The sequence below is a fragment of the Guillardia theta genome, assembly GCF_000315625.1.
Source record: "Guillardia theta CCMP2712 unplaced genomic scaffold GUITHscaffold_29, whole genome shotgun sequence".
NCBI classification, from domain to species: domain Eukaryota; class Cryptophyceae; order Pyrenomonadales; family Geminigeraceae; genus Guillardia; species Guillardia theta.
The window spans coordinates 353,530-370,201 of NW_005434645.1; the positions used below are offsets into that span (position 1 = coordinate 353,530).

The 16,672-nt window shown below is 55.0% G+C and overlaps 6 protein-coding genes across 6 annotated transcripts; 2 read left to right on the top strand and 4 right to left on the bottom strand.

Annotated features, from left to right (window-relative positions):
- Positions 1 to 951: 951 nt before the first annotated feature.
- GUITHDRAFT_70306 (hypothetical protein) lies at positions 952 to 1,584 on the bottom strand (the record flags this gene model as incomplete). Its single annotated transcript, XM_005833603.1, has 1 exon — positions 952 to 1,584. One exon carries the CDS (start codon positions 1,582 to 1,584, stop codon positions 952 to 954), a length of 633 nt encoding a protein of 210 aa, XP_005833660.1.
- Positions 1,585 to 3,597: 2,013 nt separating this feature from the next.
- Positions 3,598 to 9,570, bottom strand: GUITHDRAFT_138056 (hypothetical protein; the record flags this gene model as incomplete). Its single annotated transcript, XM_005833604.1, has 13 exons — positions 3,598 to 3,717; positions 3,763 to 3,834; positions 4,000 to 4,068; positions 4,113 to 4,224; positions 4,276 to 4,328; positions 4,506 to 4,536; positions 4,657 to 4,784; positions 5,073 to 5,188; positions 5,311 to 8,820; positions 8,870 to 9,119; positions 9,245 to 9,349; positions 9,401 to 9,436; positions 9,496 to 9,570. The coding sequence occupies 13 exons, from the start codon at positions 9,568 to 9,570 to the stop codon at positions 3,598 to 3,600; spliced, it is 4,677 nt and encodes a 1,558-aa protein (XP_005833661.1).
- A 247-nt stretch (positions 9,571 to 9,817) lies between these two features.
- GUITHDRAFT_138057 (hypothetical protein) lies at positions 9,818 to 10,863 on the top strand (the record flags this gene model as incomplete). The annotated part of the gene is made up of 3 exons (XM_005833605.1): positions 9,818 to 10,261; positions 10,318 to 10,352; positions 10,440 to 10,863. 3 exons carry the CDS (start codon positions 9,818 to 9,820, stop codon positions 10,861 to 10,863), a joined length of 903 nt encoding a protein of 300 aa, XP_005833662.1.
- Positions 10,864 to 11,127: 264 nt separating this feature from the next.
- GUITHDRAFT_138058 (hypothetical protein) lies at positions 11,128 to 14,321 on the bottom strand (the record flags this gene model as incomplete). The annotated part of the gene is made up of 10 exons (XM_005833606.1): positions 11,128 to 11,741; positions 12,090 to 12,131; positions 12,282 to 12,741; positions 12,791 to 12,840; positions 12,924 to 13,059; positions 13,138 to 13,183; positions 13,233 to 13,279; positions 13,341 to 13,445; positions 13,552 to 13,704; positions 13,761 to 14,321. 10 exons carry the CDS (start codon positions 14,319 to 14,321, stop codon positions 11,128 to 11,130), a joined length of 2,214 nt encoding a protein of 737 aa, XP_005833663.1.
- A 272-nt stretch (positions 14,322 to 14,593) lies between these two features.
- Positions 14,594 to 15,193, top strand: GUITHDRAFT_152288 (hypothetical protein). The gene has a single exon (XM_005833607.1). The coding sequence runs from the start codon at positions 14,705 to 14,707 to the stop codon at positions 15,146 to 15,148; it is 444 nt and encodes a 147-aa protein (XP_005833664.1). The 5' UTR covers positions 14,594 to 14,704; the 3' UTR covers positions 15,149 to 15,193.
- Positions 15,194 to 15,203: 10 nt separating this feature from the next.
- Positions 15,204 to 16,101, bottom strand: GUITHDRAFT_152289 (hypothetical protein; the record flags this gene model as incomplete). The annotated part of the gene is made up of 5 exons (XM_005833608.1): positions 15,806 to 16,101; positions 15,599 to 15,755; positions 15,446 to 15,546; positions 15,359 to 15,391; positions 15,204 to 15,302 (listed from the first exon to the last, which is right to left on the bottom strand). Coding segments are annotated over exons 1-5 (554 nt in total), but the record flags the coding sequence as incomplete, so codon positions are not given.
- Between the last annotated feature and the right edge of the window lie 571 nt (positions 16,102 to 16,672).

Here is a 16,672-nt window from a genome sequence, read left to right on the forward strand (position 1 = left end):
CCTCCTCCTCCTCCTCCTCCTCCTCCTCCTCCTCCTCCTCCTCCTCCTCCTCCTCCTCCTCCTCCTCCTCCTCCTCCTCCTCCTCCTCCTCCTCCTCCTCCTCCTCCTCCTCCTCCTCCTCCTCCTCCTCCTCCTCCATTCTCTTGTTCAGCCATCCCTCCTGCTTGACATGCGTTGCAAGTTGCATTTCGAACAAACGGCGCTTGTCAAACCGCTCACCTCCAGACCCGGTTCGCCTTCTCCCTGCTCCCTGGAGGCTTCGTTTGACACGTCAGCAGCTAACTCCGAGCGTTACCTCGTCTGCAAGGGACTGCTTCAAGATAGCCCGCAGCTGATAGAGTTCCTGCTGCACATCAACCAGTTTCTAGACGATGACAAGGTAAGGGGTCCGGGGGTTCCGAGGGCCGGGCAGTCAAACTTTTGCGCCGCAGCTGAAGGAGCGGGGAAACCGCCAAGTCAGCCGACTGCTCCCTCCTGACAGGTCGGTCGTGGAGAGCGAGGGGAGGGCTTGTCCGCGACTGACTCTGGTGATCCTTGCAGCGTCCCTCAATCCTGGACCAACTACGTGAAGGAGCACAACGTGACGTGAGTACCGCTTTCTTGAAGATGCTCTTGTGCGCACTCAGGACGAGGATGGCAGGGTGGGTCAGACACAGATCGAGTATCTGAAGGAGACGATGAAGTTCTATGAAGACCCCATGCTCTCGATGTGAACCCTGCCCTCCTCCCACCCTTCCTATCCTCTCTCCTCCTCCTCCCTCTCCTCTCCCCTCCTCCTCCTCCTCCTCCTCCTCCTCGCTGTCTCTCTAACACCTGGCAAGCTCCGACAAGCAGGTGGAGATCTGTAAGAAGTGTGTGACCAAGTGGGGCATCCCCGAGACGATCTCGGTCGCTGCAAGGAGGCGAGGAACGTTCTGCTCACCCTTGACCACAGGAGAGCCGAAAGTTGATCTACATGCCGCCGGGAACGAGGCAGCCGACGCAAGTGAGTGAAGGCCGTGAGATGTCTTGATGTAGATGTCCTGATGTAGATGTCTTGATGTAGATGTCTTGATGTAGATGTCTTGATGCAGATGTCTTGATGTAGATGTCTTGATGTAGATGTCTTGATGTAGATGTCTTGATGCAGATGTCTTGATGTAGATGTCTTGATGTAGATGTCTTGATGTAGATGTCTTGATGCAGATGTCTTGATGCAGATGTCTTGATGTAGATGTCTTGATGCAGATGTCTTGATGCAGATGTCTTGATGTAGATGTCTTGATGTAGATGTCTTGATGCAGATGTCTTGATGCAGATGTCTTGATGCAGATGTCTTGATGTAGATGTCTTGATGTAGATGTCCTGATGTAGATGTCTTGATGTAGATGTCTTGATGTAGATGTCTTGATGCAGATGTCTTGATGTAGATGTCTTGATGTAGATGTCTTGATGCAGATGTCTTGATGCAGATGTCTTGATGCAGATGTCTTGATGTAGATGTCTTGATGTAGATGTCTTGATGCAGATGTCTTGATGCAGATGTCTCGATGCAGATGTCTTGATGTAGATGTCTTGATGTAGATGTCGCTGTTGTGGGCTCATCTTGGTGATCAACAGGCTTCGGAGCATGCAGAAGACAAGGAGATGTTTGTCTTCAACCCGGAGACCGACAAGCCGAAGCAGGAGGCGAAGACTGGAGCTCGAGCTGTCGCCCCGACGCAAACCAAGGAGCCTCTTGCACACGAAGACGCTGAGAGGAAGGGAGCGAGCGAGTCGAGCGGCAAGGAGGCGACGGCGCCCGCAGCGGCCGACGATCCGTCGCAGAGAGTTGAAGTGAAGAAGAAGAAAGTCGTTGGGCCCGATCTCTCCAACGATAGGTTCGTAATGAAGGGGATGTTCAAGAGGGAGAGGACAATGGTGGTCGTTGAAGAGGAGGAGGAGGAGGAGGAAGAGGAAGAGGAGGAGGAAGAGGAGGAGGAGGAGGAGGAGGAGGAGATGAAAATGATGATGCGAAGGAGACGAAGAAGAAGTGGAGGAGGGAACAGGATAATTTTTGTTTTTCAGTGTCCTTGCTGCACTGCAAAAGCGCGCAGCAGCAGCAACTGCGAAGCAGCTCGAGGAGGAGGAGCAGGTGCCGTGCTGTGCTCGTCGTGCTCACTCCATGACGGCGATGTTCACAGAAGCAGAAGCAGAAGCTGGAGGAGAAGAAGGAGAGAGATCGCAAGTTGAAGTGAAGCCTCCTCTTTTCTCTTGATCTTCGTGATGTTCCATCCTTCCTCTGCATTCCCCTCATTCCCCCCCTTCATAGTCTTCTATCTGCATACGTCACCTTCGCTCCTCCTCCCTTTATCCCTTCCCTTCTCGTCACCTCCCTCTTCTTCCTGCGCCACCGTCTCCTCCTCCTCTTGCCATCAACAGTGCATTTTGCCTGTGATTTTGTTCTGAACGCAGGGAACGAGAAGAATCGAGCAAGGCCGGGGAGGCCAAGAAGGTATCGCGGCATGGTCGTCACTGCGTGGGGATTTTGACGATGGAGCTGCAGAAATCGGCCAAGGGCGACAAGCCCAGCCAGAAGGCGACAGAGGTGGAGGATGGAGACGAAAGCTGCTCTCCCCCTGACGCTCCTGTCAGGAGAAGGTAGAGAGGAAGGAGAGAGAGCCAACACCTCCTACTCCGCCACCGACCCGGGAGGAGGAAGAGGAGGAAATGGGAGAGAGGGAGGAGAAGAGGTGAGCACCGGAGGTGTAGAAAAGAGGGGAGTGTGACTGGCGACGGTCTGTTGTCACAGGGATCGTAAGGAAAAGAAGTCCAAGTCGAAAAGGAACAGGAGCGACGAGGAGGTAGGGAAGACGGCGGCTCTCCTTCACTGGCTGACTCGTCAGGGTGCGCAGGAGGATGGGAGGGAGAAGAAGCACAAGAAGAGCAAGAGGGACAAGGAGAAAGGGAAGGATTCTGATGAGAAGCGCGACCAGTAAGTCGTGACTTGCAAAGGGTTTCCTCAGTAGCTTTCCTCCCTTCCCGTCCTGCTCACCCCCCTCCCTCCTCCATCTCCTTCCCTTTCCCCCCCCCTTTCCCGTGTTTTCCATACCTCCTGACTGCACTCCTCTGCTCTCTCTGCTGTTCATGGCTACCATTTTCATTTCTCTCCTTTGTCGCTCCTCATTCAACCTTTTCAGGGATGCTGGAGGTAATGGCGGGACATCTTTTAAGGTAACTAGATAGCAGGAATAGGAAGGAAGGTAGAGGACAGGGAGGAGGAGGGAAGGGGGAGGAGGAGAAGGAGAAGGAGGGAAGGAGGAGGGGGAGGAGGAGGGGGAGGAGGAGGGGGAGGAGGAGGGAAGGAGGAGGGAGAGGAGGAGGAGGCAGAGAATTGACGAGTAAGCAGATCAAGCTAAAAGTCACGTCGAAAGAGAAGTAGCAGCATAAGATAAAAGCCTGCTCCGCTTGCGCTTCTAGATTCTTTTAAGATAAAGGAGACTGAACAAGGTTGAGGAAAGGTGGGAGGAAGAGAGGGAGAGGAGAGGGGGATAGAAGGACGAGGATGGGGACTAACAGAGGAGGAGGAGGAGGAGGAGGAGGAGGAGGAGGAGGAGGAGGAGGAGGAGGTATTCGGCCTTAACAGATTCTTGCTCTCTCCATCTGCCGATGAACCTCCTCTGCTAGAGGACTCCTGTCCCCTGCTAGCTTCGAGTAGCACGTCTCCTCCTCCGCACAGACTTGGATCACTTGTCTCCCCTGATGGACCTCAGCAGAATCAGGCGAGGAGGCACCAGAACTTACAAGGGACGACGAGCTGAAGTCGGAGGGGAGGACGGAGCTCTGGGACTTGAGCCCTTGCAAGAGCGGGACAATCTATCCATTGGTGAGGACGGTAGGGAAGGAGGAGAAGGGGGGGGGGGGAGCAAGGAGAGAACGAAAGGACACGGAGGAAGGAGGCAGGGACTATGGAGGGTAGCAGGACGAGGAGGTTGAAGGAAAGGCGGAGGGGGAGCGAGGAAAGGGAGGACTAGAGCTCACATGCTCTATGAAGTTCTCGTCGTCCTGCTGCTCTTCTGTGCGGCATGCTGGGAGTTGGAAGCTGAGAACCTGCTGGCCATCAGCTCGCTGTCTGCTCTCCCGACCCACAAGACCTTGTGGTAGAGGCCGGGTGAGGAGGTAAGGATGAGCCTGCGGAGAAAGCGAGGGTCGCGAATAGAGCCTTTCCTTTCTCGCTCCTCCTGCCCCCATCGGAACAGATGCATGCTGAGGAGGAGCGTCAGTAAGCAGCGGAGGGGGAGGGAGGAGATTGAGGACCTTAGGTGATGGAGGCAATAGTAGAAGAGGAAGGGATTGTTGTCTTCTGTAATCTGAGAGGAGGACAGGAAGTTGCGGTATTCCTCGAGGAGCTGGAGGAGGAGGAGGGGGGATGATGCAGGAGGAAGAGAAGGAAGAGGAAGAGAAAGAGGAGGAAGAGTAAGAGGAGGAAGAGGAGTGAGAGGAGAAGGAGAAAACATTATGCACAAATTGTTCAAAGCATGACTCACCTCGAAAGAAGTCTCGCGGGGAAAGAGATACCTGCAAGAGTTTGAGACGTAGGAAAGAAGATCCCTTCCGAACACTCCCTTTCACCGCCCCGCTCCTCCTCCTCCTCTCCCTTCCCCTTCCCCTGCCCCTGCCACTGCCACTGCTCATCACCTTCGGACTCCTCCTGGAACGCCATCCCTCTTCGGTCGGAGCATCCTGAGGAGGAAGGGGGACAAGATCTCAAGGACACGCGCGCGCCACTCGGATGGAAACTTGACTTGGAGGGAGAGGAGGAGCACCTGCAGGGAGGGAGAGCGGAAGGGAGCAGCGGAGGCGAGATGGGGAGGGAGAGAGATATAGATAGTGGTACAAGAGATTGAACAAGAAGATCGCGAGGCAGGAGGAGAAGGAAAGCAAGGAGGGAGGGAAGAGGAGGGGAGGGAAGAAGAGGAGGGGAGGGAAGGGGAGGGGAGGGGAGAGGAGAGGAGAGGAGAGGAGGGGAGAGGAGAGGAGAGGAGGGGCGAGGGAGGAGAGTGACATAGGAGACATTCACGTGAGACGTAGTTGAGCATCAAGCGAAACTTCACCTGTGCAAACTCCTCATCTCCGTACGAGTCTTCTGCGAACTGCTGGGCTAGTGCGATGAAAAGCTCTCGCGGGTGATGCCGAGACTTGTGCTGCTGCATCTGCTGCAAGCTCTCCACTGCACGAAGTCAATCCAATGAAGCTAAGAGGGAGGAGGGAAGAGGGAGGAGGGAGGCAAAGCAGAGGAGGGAGGAAGAAACAGGCAAGGATAGCATGAGGAGCAGGAAGGAGGAGGCAGACCAATGTCGCAGCTCGTCAGCGTTGATGTCCAGGAGGGCGACAAGCTATCCTCCAGCTGTCTTCTCATCAAGCTGCTTGTCAGCTGGTGCATGTAGATGGCATTTCCCAGCAGGTAGACCGAGATTACATCGCAGAAGATGATCCCGTGCATGGAGAGCCGACTCGTCTCCTCCTCCTCCGCACCTCTCCCCTCTGTCTCCTTTTGCTTCCTTGTTGCTCTCTTTACGCCAACGACGATCTCACGAGGAAGAAGAGCGAGCGTTCCGAGCGTGTACACACAGGCTCTCTGCATGGTCGGCGTGAGGAGGTGGAGGTCCTGGGCCTCGTTCTTCTGCTTCTGGGCAGCATGGAGGGGTTGGAGGAGGAAGTCCGGCTGCAAAGGGAGGAAGGAAGAGCACCAGGGGTGAGCGAGGCTAAGGACGCGGAGACTGTCGCGAGTCCACAGAGCTCGGGAGAGCATGACGATCCCTTCGCCCTCCGAGCTCAGAAGGTTCAGCAGCCAGTCAGCGTAGAAGTCGAAGAGGATGCGAGGGGAAGGCGCTATTTCTTTTGAGTCCATACAGGCGAGCTGCCTCCCTACCCCTGCCATGTCTGCGTCCTTGCCCTCAGCAGCAGCAGCCACCATCACCTCGAGAGCGGGAAGGAGCAAGATCTCGTCTCCTGCGCGGACGGCAGAAGTGAGGACCCGCGCTCCTTCGCGTACACACTCAAGTCGACTCGTCCCGTCCACATGTACATCGTCGTCTTCCAACCAGGAGGAGGGAGAAGAGAACCACGTCATGAGCTCTGTCAGGAGGAAAAGCTTCGATCGATGTGACAGGCTGAAGTCTCTTGATATCAAACTGTCTGCATCCTCCAAACATCTCTTCAGGCTGTCTCCATGCTGGGAATGAAAGGCTCGGAGGAGCTGAACTAGTCGCCTGCTCCTCTCATCTCGCTGAACCTCCTCTTGAGATAGGGTAGAGGAGAAGCGAGGAAGAGGGAGGGGACCTTGCGAGCTCCCGAAGCGAGCTGCATGCTTGACCAGGAAGTCTTGCGCGAGTGATCGCGACTTGCTCGATGCGCAATCAGGGGAGCAGGAAATCTCAACGACGAGAGCGATCGAGTTCAAGAATCTGAGACAGGAATGCATGAAGTTGTGAACTACATGCGATGTCTCTTCGTCCAACTTGTTGTTCCCGTAGCTCTGCTCGAAGACAACCGACAACAATTCTGCATGTTCGCTCCCTCCCATCTCTTGATCTCCCAACAGAGTCACAAAGGACTTGTCTGCCACATCCACTGCATCTGCAACACAAATCTTCTCATCGCGAACGAGGCACGAGAAGTAACTTGACAGAACATGGAAGACTTGCGTAAGGAGGACGAAAAGAGAGTTCATCTCCCCACTCAGGATGCGTTCAGTCTTCAGGTTGCTGGTGGTGGTATTGTCGTTTCTGCTGGAGGGGGAAGAGGAGGAGGGAGGTCGTCGAAGGAGGAGGAGAAGGCGGTTCATTACCACCCCTCCAACCTCTTGGCAGACTTCCAGCCATGGCATGATGTGTGCCCAACTGACGCCCAGCTGGCTGGCCGCGAGAATGATTGCTTCCTCCACCACGACCAGAGAGCGGCTTGCGAGCATCGTCCTGTGACAAGACCTTCGCTTCTTCCCCTTTCCCTCCTCCTGCTCTTGCACTTCCTCCCTCAGCCATTCCAAGCAGGAGCTGGAGTCCTTTGCCCCCGCAAAGCTCCCAACGAAGGTTTGGAGGAGGATGGAAAAGTCAGCAAACGAGTCTCCCCCGATGCCGTAGGACAGGCAGACGGTCCAACAGGAAAGCGCCTCCTCCGCTATCGCACATTTCCCAGCCGTCCAAGAGATTTTCTGGCCAGAGAATGTGTGGAGGACAGTAGCATGCTGAGTCCCAGCGGTCTCCGAAGGCAACAAGTGCTGTTTCATCAGCTCGAAGATTCCGCTCTGGAGCAGGGAAAGGCAGATCGTCCTCGAGGACTGGCAGAGCAGCCTAACTATGCGCAAGGAGAGCAGGACAACTCGGATCTGCTGCTTCTCCTCCTCTGCTCTCTTGGTGGAGCTGGAGGCGGGGAGAGCGCCGACGTGAGCATACAGCAAATCAAGCAGCCCCGGCGTGTTATGGACTTGCTCACAGCAGCCGGTAGAGTGCTGACTGAAAAGGGCAAGGAGCTGTAGAAGGAGAACCTGAAGATTCAGATTCTGTGCTGTTTGCATAAGCGCGACGATCTTAGGCAACGTCTGCATGTTCACCAATCCTACGATGGGGTCTGCCTGCGCGATGGATTGTTCTGCTAGCAACTGCTCTTCCTCCGCATCTGCAGACAGTGATCCGAACGATGCCTTGCTCTTGCTCGTGCTCTTGTCTTTGCTAGCAAGATTGCTCTGCGCCACCAGAGAAGCTTGACGGGCGGTCTGGGTGAAGAAAATTTCTCTCTCGCGGTACTGGATGGAGACATATTGCACTTCAAGCACATCCTTGCTCTGCAAGAAAGTCCATCCCATCCAACTGCTCCCGCTCACGCCATACTCCTCGTCCTCCCTTGCGTTCGAGCTGCCGTTCTCTTCCTCCTGCTTGAGAGAGAGAACAGACGCGATGCAGAGGTGGACAGCAGCTCGGAGAGATTCGAGCAGGTACGTCACGTTCTTGTCATCCATCCCACATCGAATCACAACTGCCGCACCGTTCTGGAGAAGATGGTGCAGGAGCAGCGAAGTTTTCACTCCTGCCTTCGCTATCCTCCTGAAGATGCTCGACAGCGTCTTCATGGCGATCGACCGCTGCCCGGCGAAGGAGCTCCGGCACAACCGGATCAACTCTGCAACGGTGTATCCCGCCTCAGATGGCTTGTCCCCGTGATGGTGCAGCCCCTCCTGCACTGAGATCTTCTGAGACGGGGCCATCAGGTTCCCATCGAAGTCAAACCGAAGGTCGCCGACGTCTTTAGATGCGAGCTCTTGAGCAAACCTCTTCGACCTCTCCACCTCGTCATCCCCTTCCATCGAGTCTCCCACAACCTTGTGCTCCTCGTCCTCATCCAAGTCCCCCATCCACTGCATCTTTGCAATGTCTTCTTCACTCGGCTCAGGCAGGTTACAGAACAAACCTTCAGCCATCCCCTCCTTGACAAACTTCGGCAGCGCTGGAGCAACGGCTGCCACCTCCTTCCCTGCTTCGCTCTTGGACTGCTTCTTGCTCTCGGCTCTTCTTCGGATCATCGCCAACAGCTCAGGATCAACGCTTGCCTCGATTTCCCTGCGCATCAATGTCTTCTCCTCCTCACTCATGCCTTGCAGTATCTTCCTGCTCTCGCTCTCGATCTCCGCTGCAGACGGCAAGCCCTTGCTAGGTTCCGCAGCACCCTCTTGACTCCACCTCACACTTTTACCGGACTTGCGAGAGTCCATGCTGGGCCCCGGGTCAGCTTGCGCTGCCCTCTCCTGCACTTCAGACGTGCAGCTCTCGGCGACGGGGTGCTCAGGTTGGACGGATCGATGGCTCGCTACGATTGTTGGACGTCAGATCGGGAGTTGTGCGTACATGGAAGTCACCTATAGGATACGGTGTCGTCCGCAATGACGGGGCAGCAGGCACGAAGTTGCTTGTGTTCTTCTCAATGATCTTCATGTCCATGACACCTCCCATGGGAGATGCCGAGGGAGCCGAGGGCTTCCTTTCATGCTCAGCAGTTCCTTCCCTTTCTTTCTGGCTCCTCCGTTGCTGCGCAAACTTCGAAAGCTTTTTGGCTGGTTCGATCTGCTCCTCCTGCTTCTTCCGTACAACAGTCGCTGCAGGTGTTCCCTGAAACCCAAGGATCGTGAGTAAGCATGGGAGGAAAGATGGAGAGAAGGGAAGGCGGGAAACGTTAGGTAAGTAAGTCATTGAGACCGCAAGTAGGCAGGCAGGCAGAGGTTCTGCGAAATCACCTTGGTCTCAAAGAACTTCTGTTGTTGTCTCAGCAGGGATTCTTCAGATGTGTCGTTGAGCATCAACTTCTTCATGACGCTGGAGGGAGCTATTGTCTTCCCCACCTGTCGAGCCATCATCAAACACCATGCACTTTCCTGTGCTTCTCCCCGTACCGGCTTCATCATCAGCGCTTTCCTCCTTATTGCCGCCTGATGAATCCATGACACTCAGTCTGGTGATCGGACGATCAGAGGGTACCCAAGCTCACCTGTCTCCATCCACCCATCTCCTCCTGCTCCTCCTCTTCCTCCTCCTCCTCTCCATCATCCACCTCTTGCTGCATGTTTCGCTCAGTGGACATGCGCCCGAACTTTCTGAACTGCCCTCATCCCCGCTCCTTTCCAAAATTGCTAGTCCGTTACCTGACGTTATGGCGACTGCCAATAGTACCCCCCTGAGGCCGTACTTTAGCTCACCAGGAACCCCCTTTACCTCCACCCTTGAAATACACGATATAACCACGGGTGAAGGTACTATTTTTGTCCACCCCACCTATCTCGACTTGTCAACTTGTAATGACAGTTTGGAAAATGCAGCCCGGAGCGATTAGCAAGAAGGGGGAGGGCGCCACTTCGCGCGGCTCTGACGAGGAGAGAAGGAAAGGAGAGGAAGACCGAAGTAGCCATGGAGCCAGAAGTATGCTCTCAACCGCTTCTCAGGCTCGGAGCTGTCAAAGTGACAGCACTGCGTCTGCGTTTGCCAGCTTATCTGGTCTGAGCAATGGAGAGCTCTTCAGGAGGTTGACGATGTCGAGAGGTTCCTCAAGCTTGTCCAGAAACTCCAGACGCTCTTATCCTGCCTCTCTCCCCATCTCCTGTAAATCTTCTCGCCCCGACACCGCAAGTTCCACCTTCAGCGCGAGCGATGACTTCGACGACGCTGAGCTTGAGCTTTGGTTACGCATGAAGCAACTCAAGAGGTTTGCGATTGGACTCAAGAGTGTTGGAGTGGAACATCTAGATGATGTCGCAAAGGTTTGTCCTCCACTTCCACCTCTGACCCTTTCTCCTTCTGACTTTTGACTGGCAAGCTGACGACGGTTGATCTTGGGGACCTTGGAACCAGGTTCGAGTGGACGTTGGATGAGGTTCTACACTTGGCAGAGTAGGAGGTCAGTGACGGAAGCATCTCAAACTGACCAGCATGATGCAGGAACGTCAGAGATCTCAGCATCAATCGCCTCGTGCGCAGGCGGGAGGTCTACCATCCTGAGAGTCGGGCGGGGGATGTAGCAGCGAGAGAGCAGAGTACCCCTCAGATCTTGGAGCTGGAGGCAGACGAGATGTCGAGGCCGGGGACTCGCTTCATCCCGCAAAGACATGGTCTCTGTCCCCGACTGCGCCTCCCACGCGCAAGAATCGCAGAGCCAAAGCAGAGGACTGAGCGAACGGCTCCACCGTTGCTGCGCAAAGATCAGCTCACGTATCGAAGTCAGGAGGAGCCGCGGTCTCAGCCTCAGGGGCCCAGTGCCTCCAGCAGATCCCGCAGGCTGCAGAAGTTGAAGGACATGAAGGACGCCAAGGTGAACAAGGAGATTCGAGATTGGGCCAAGAGATGCGAAAGAGCTCTACAGTGAGGTCTATCTTGTGAAAGCGTATCGAAGTCAGGAGGAGACGCCGTCTGAGCCTCAGGGGTCCAGCGTTCTCCAGCATGTATGGTATGAGAGTGAAAATGTTGTCCTATGAAAGGTGATTCACAAGGCCTCGGGATCCAAAACTATAACCCGCGATGCTCGAAGAATGTGTACCAAGTCGTGAGCATAATAAGCATACACTTATCGGCATTCACTTCGTGAAAGATAGTTCTCTTTATCGGTCTGTGTATCTCACGACTAGAAGATCTATGTCGGGGGCTTCGGATTGTAGGGAAATGGGGGAGGGCGGGGGCGCAGCGTCCCTTGATTCGTATCATCGTTGAGCTGTACAGGAGGTGCCATGGCAGGAGGAAGCTTCGGCGCATCTTTGGGAGGCGGGCAGGGAGCAACATTCTGCTGCCCTCGTGGTACGAACGCTTCCACACGTTCAACACGATCTGGAGCAGGAAGTTGTTGGGTTGCATCCTTGGGAACCGCTCCTCCTGAGCTCTGAGTGGGAGCGGCCTTGGCTTGCTTTCCTTCTGTCGCAGAGCTAGAAAACCATGAGAACAATCCTCTTCCTCCCTTCTTTGCATCTCCGGCTTTGGAGGGCACCGGAGGCTCTGCCGCTGGCTGGGGCTTAGCTGGCTTCTCCCACTGCGTCAGTCCGAGGTCCTTGTTGTAGAAGTAAGTTCGTCCTGAGCGGTAGTCCAACGCTGATTTCCACCCTAGAGGAAGGTCGTCTATATCCGCTGCTGCCGTAGGCTTGCCGGCCATGGCAGTTATGGACTGGCCGGCTGGGGCCGCGGCCTGACCTGCTGGGGCCGCGGCCTGACCTGCTGGGGCCGCGGCTGTCTGACCTGGAGGAGCCGCGGGCTGACCTGCTGGGGCCGCAGCTGTCTGACCTGGAGGAGCCGCGGGCTGACCTGCTGGGGCCGCGGGCTGACCTGGAGGAGCCGCGGGCTGACCTGCTGGGGCCGCGGCCTGACCTGGAGGAGCCGCGGCCTGACCTGCTGGGGCCGCGGCTGTCTGACCTGGAGGAGCCGCGGCCTGACCTGCTGGGGCCGCGGCTGTCTGACCTGGAGGAGCCGCGGGCTGACCTGCTGGGGCCGCGGCCTGACCTGGAGGAGCCGCGGCCTGACCTGCTGGGGCCGCGGCCTGACCTGGAGGAGCCGCGGCCTGACCTGCTGGGGCCGCGGCTGTCTGACCTGGAGGAGCCGCGGGCTGACCTGCTGGGGCCCCGGCCTGACCTGGAGGAGCCACGGCCTGACCTGCTGGGGCCGCAACTTGACCTGGAGGAGCCGCGGCCTGACCTGCTGGGGCCGCGGCTGTCTGACCTGGAGGAGCCGCGGGCTGACCTGCTGGGGCCGCGGCATGACCTGGAGGAGCCACGGCCTGACCTGCTGGGGCCGCGGCCTGACCTGTCGGATTTACCTGGCTAGCTGCCACTGTATCACTTTGCAAGGCACTGAAAACGTGCTGCGGGATGGAGGCCGGCTTCGGAGGAAGTCCAGCAGGTCGAGGAGTCGTAGGGGGCTGAGGAACAAGGGGGGTCGACGATTTCTTGGCTTCTTCAGGGCTCTTGACAAGGTCGTCGAATCCTTCAGGTGCCTGTGCACGGGCAGCTGTAGCCTGCGCAAAAGTTGCTGGCTTCATCGGTGGGGGAGGAGGCTTTCTCCGGGGAGGGGAAGGCTTCGTGATGTTGCTCAATGCTTCTGAGATCTTGGATGTGTCAAAGTCAGGCAGCTTGTCTGGCATCATATCTGAGACGTCGAAGCCAGCAGTTTGGTTTTGTCCATTGCCAGCATCTCTCGGTTCAAGCACACTTCCTGGGTGAACTCCAGGCTGCGGATCTGCGATCGCTTGCTGAAGCTTTCGTTCCTGCCGGGCAGCTCAGACAACATCAGCATCCCGGTCAAGCAGCTTTTACCTGATCCAGCTCCACGTACGCTTGTAGCGTGCTGTTCCTGTCGGATAGGCCTATTTTGCGAAGCGAGTCAACCAAAGATTGTACAGACTCCTCTCGCTCCCGGGTAATATTTGAAAGATAGTCAGCGAGAAACCTGCGTGTGCGAGTGAGACTGTGGACTTGAACAGAAATCCTCGCCTGTAGCCGTTGAGCCTCGCAAGCTTGCTAGGAGTCTTCCCCATGTCGTTCTCTCGCTCAGGGTCGCTACCAGCCTCTAGCAACACTTCCACCTGCAGGCAGCTCAGCAGGCAGGCAGGCAGGCAGGCAGGCAGGCAGGCAGGCAGGCAGGCAGACTCTCAAGGCCTCACCGTCTCCTTGTGCCCCCTCTGAGCAGCATAGTGCAGCGCCGTCCATCTATGGATAGCAATGAGCACGCGTCATGGCTCTTGCGATTTCACTTCACCTTAGGGGAACTGACGTTGAGTTGATCGATGAGCCAAGGCCCAAGAGCTTGAGTTACATGAATCAGCCCTCAACCCTCAACTTTCTCCGCCTCAAACACGTTTCTTACCGCCCTGACCGACTCTGTCTTGCCGTGATAGGCTGCCATGTGAAGAGCGTTTCTTCCAAACAGCTCAGGGTTTCCTGCCGAAACATTCGCTCCCAGCTCAACACACTGCAATGAAGTTACAAACAAACAAGCACATGCGTTCTGCTGATGTGAGCAAACAACACAGACGTCTGCAAGAGAACCACATGACATGACCACGGCGAGATTCTACCTTCTCTATTCCAGCGATGTCCCCAGTGCAGGCACAGTCCCAGAGCATTTGATTCGCCTTCAATTGCTTCCTGTTCAGGATTTCCTCCAAGACTTTGAGCTTTTCTTCTGCTTCGCTTCTATGCTGGATCAGACCACGCACGATCTGTCTTGCCTGTTCGGATGCGAAAGGAGCGTCAACAACGCGAGACACGTGGCAACTGACTTCACCTCCTCTACGTCCTTCAAATACTCCTTCAAATCAAGGATTTCTGAATATTTCTGCATCGACGACGCGTTTGTCTCGGTCGAGTTTGTCGCGTTGATGTCGCTCGTCGCATTCTGCCCGTCCAACACCGAGATGTCGCCCTCCTCGATGATTCGCTTTAGTGTCTTGATGTCGTAGGCAGTGACATCTTCCTCTGGCATCTCCTCGGTCAAGGTCTCATTTTCTCTTTGGTTGTCATCGTGGATCTCATGGATGAGGTCTGTTTCATTCCCTCCCGCCTGCAGCTCTGTCTCCATCTTCTCGATCTCTTGGAATCGCTCCGCTTGCTGCACAAGCTGCTGCAGTTCTTCGTATGAAGTGAGTTCTCTGGGGGCAGGCCCGTGCTCTTGTCCTCCCCTCAGCCTGAGTCCCGATGTTCCCCAGACCCGCAGGCACTCTCGACATGATATCTCCGTGGACGAACACCACAGCAAAGTAGCCACAAGGATCAGCGACCTCATCCTTGACATTCTCGTCTCGTTCTTGGCCGACAGCCGCAGGTTACGAACAATACAACATGCCATGTCTAGCATGCTCTCTCCCTCTCCCTCTCCTCTCCCCTTCCTCTCCTCGCCTCTCCTCTGCCACCTTCTCCTCTCCTCCCCCCTTCCCCTTCGCCATCCCGCTGGCCTCCTACTAGTTCCTGCGACCGCGACACCGGGAGACCTGAATGGCACTAAAGTAGCCTTGAGGATACGTGTAAACTGTTTCGTGTTATAAAGGAATGGCGTCCTCCCTGATACTGCTGTGTATCGCCGCCAGCGCTCCATGCTCGTCCTGCTTCCTTCCCATCCTCCATTCTTCGCACCTTCCATCTCAGCTGCCACACACGGCTCCGCGGCTCTCCTCGCAACCCCGCCACCTGCCCTCGCTCCCGAGACCTCAGCACGGGAAAACCTCGCTGCGGATGCAGGAAAATGGAGTAGTCTCAGATTACCAGAGACTCAGCAAGGAGCCCGTCATGCTGCTGGGCGATGTCGCTGTTTTCCTTGTGTTTGCTGCGATAGGAAGAGGCTCTCACGGCTCCTCTGACGGCAACGTGCTCCTCACCGCCGCGCCATTCATCTTGCCTTGGTTTGCGCTCTCCCCGGCATTGGGTGCATACAGGCGGGTCAGTAGCAGGATCGACGCTGTCAAGGGCGTCATACCGGCGGCAGCTCTTGCTGCGCCAGCAGGCTGTGCCCTTAGAGGAGCACTACAGGATCACATGCCTGCATTGCCGTTCTGGATCATCTCGTTGGCTTCGATCTCAGTGATAATGAGCGCATGGAGGGTCATTCATTTTCAAGTGCAAGAAACAGCGTCGACTTTGGATGGCTTCGTAGAGGCGATCACGGAGGACGTCGACTAGAAAGGCAGGATGTTTGAATGTGATTGAAACCAGGGACGTGCCTTTAGAACCTGATGTTGATAAGGTGGTTTCATTCACACAAGATCTTCAAGTCAAACGAAGTGAACTCGAATGTTTCTTGCGAGTCATCTGCCAGCACGAATTTCATGCAGAGCTGATGGTAAAGAAGACAAATATCAGCAATGTCAAAAGTAGAGTTATCGCACTCACATCGACGCAGAGCTTTCCCAAACCCGCAGGTGCCTGCTAGAACGAGTCAGCCCATCGAAACTTTAGGGCCCAAGAAGCCTCCAGCACCTCGTCATTAGCTCCAGCTAGGCTTCTCCCGTAGATATCTGCCCAATTACGTAGATGCATGTTGCCTGAAAGAACGGAAACAGGCGTATGGTTTCCTTTGACTGACAGGAGGAAGTAGTTAAAATGGTGAGCCCGGATGTACAAGAAGCGTACCCTTGTCCTTTGCTCCCAACGGAATCTCCGGCCTGGACTCCGATACTGGTTCGTTGACGTGTTCAACAACATGAATGCGGAAGTAATCTCGGGAAGTTTTCGATTTCTTCGATTCCAACTCACAAAGGCCGCTGAACTGCCACAAACCGTCTTCAACCTGGGCCATAATCTGTCATGCGGAACTCTGTCATGCTTTCTACATCTTACGTTCATATCCCTGTCGATTTTCTCAACGAAGCATTCTAACCACATGTGCTTTCTCTTGTTGTCTTTCACTCCATCACATATTTGCACATGTTCGACGTCTGAGCTTATTGTCGGTGAAAATATGATAAAGTTTGAATCTTTTGGATCAGAAAATCCTGGAACTTCTTGCCAAGTCTTGCACATTATTGTTTCCCTTGTGTCAGAGCCTATTGTTTGTTGACAGACCACCGAGAACACAATACAACAGCTTACCTTGTAGCTCGGTAAGTCTCAGCACAACGTTCACTTTCGGCGAGCTGTTCTTTTCATTCGGCTATGAATTTGTATCAGTTTCATTCGAGAACGATTGACACAGACCTTGATCATTAAAAGCGGGTTCCATGCAGCGCAGGATAAGATGTTACTCGAGATGTTGTTGAGAGGTATTGACATTATCATTCTCTTGACTTGTCTGACTCTATCCTGTCGGAGCATCACTCTTCGTTCAACGGGTCCATGTAAACTCACTCTGGAGACTTCCAGGTAAAATGAAGGTATCTTCTCGTTTCCCTGAAAACAAATGTCAAGAAACAAGCAGAATCCCAGAGTCCCGAAGCTTACGGTGTGGTATAAAACTTCAGTGTCGAGTTTGTGAGAAATCGTACGCAAGTCTTTTGATTGTATTTGTATCATTGTTCTATGTGTTGTTTTAGACCTTAAGCAATAATAGGCCCAAACAACCGCTGACCTTTCCTCCTCCCCGGGGATAGCAATACGGATCTGCAATGGAAAGCACAAGGGAAAATTGCAACACCGGAGGGACTGAATCTTGCTGTCAGTGTGTAGCAGATTATGGACAAACAACATACTAGGAAGTATCGTGAAAGT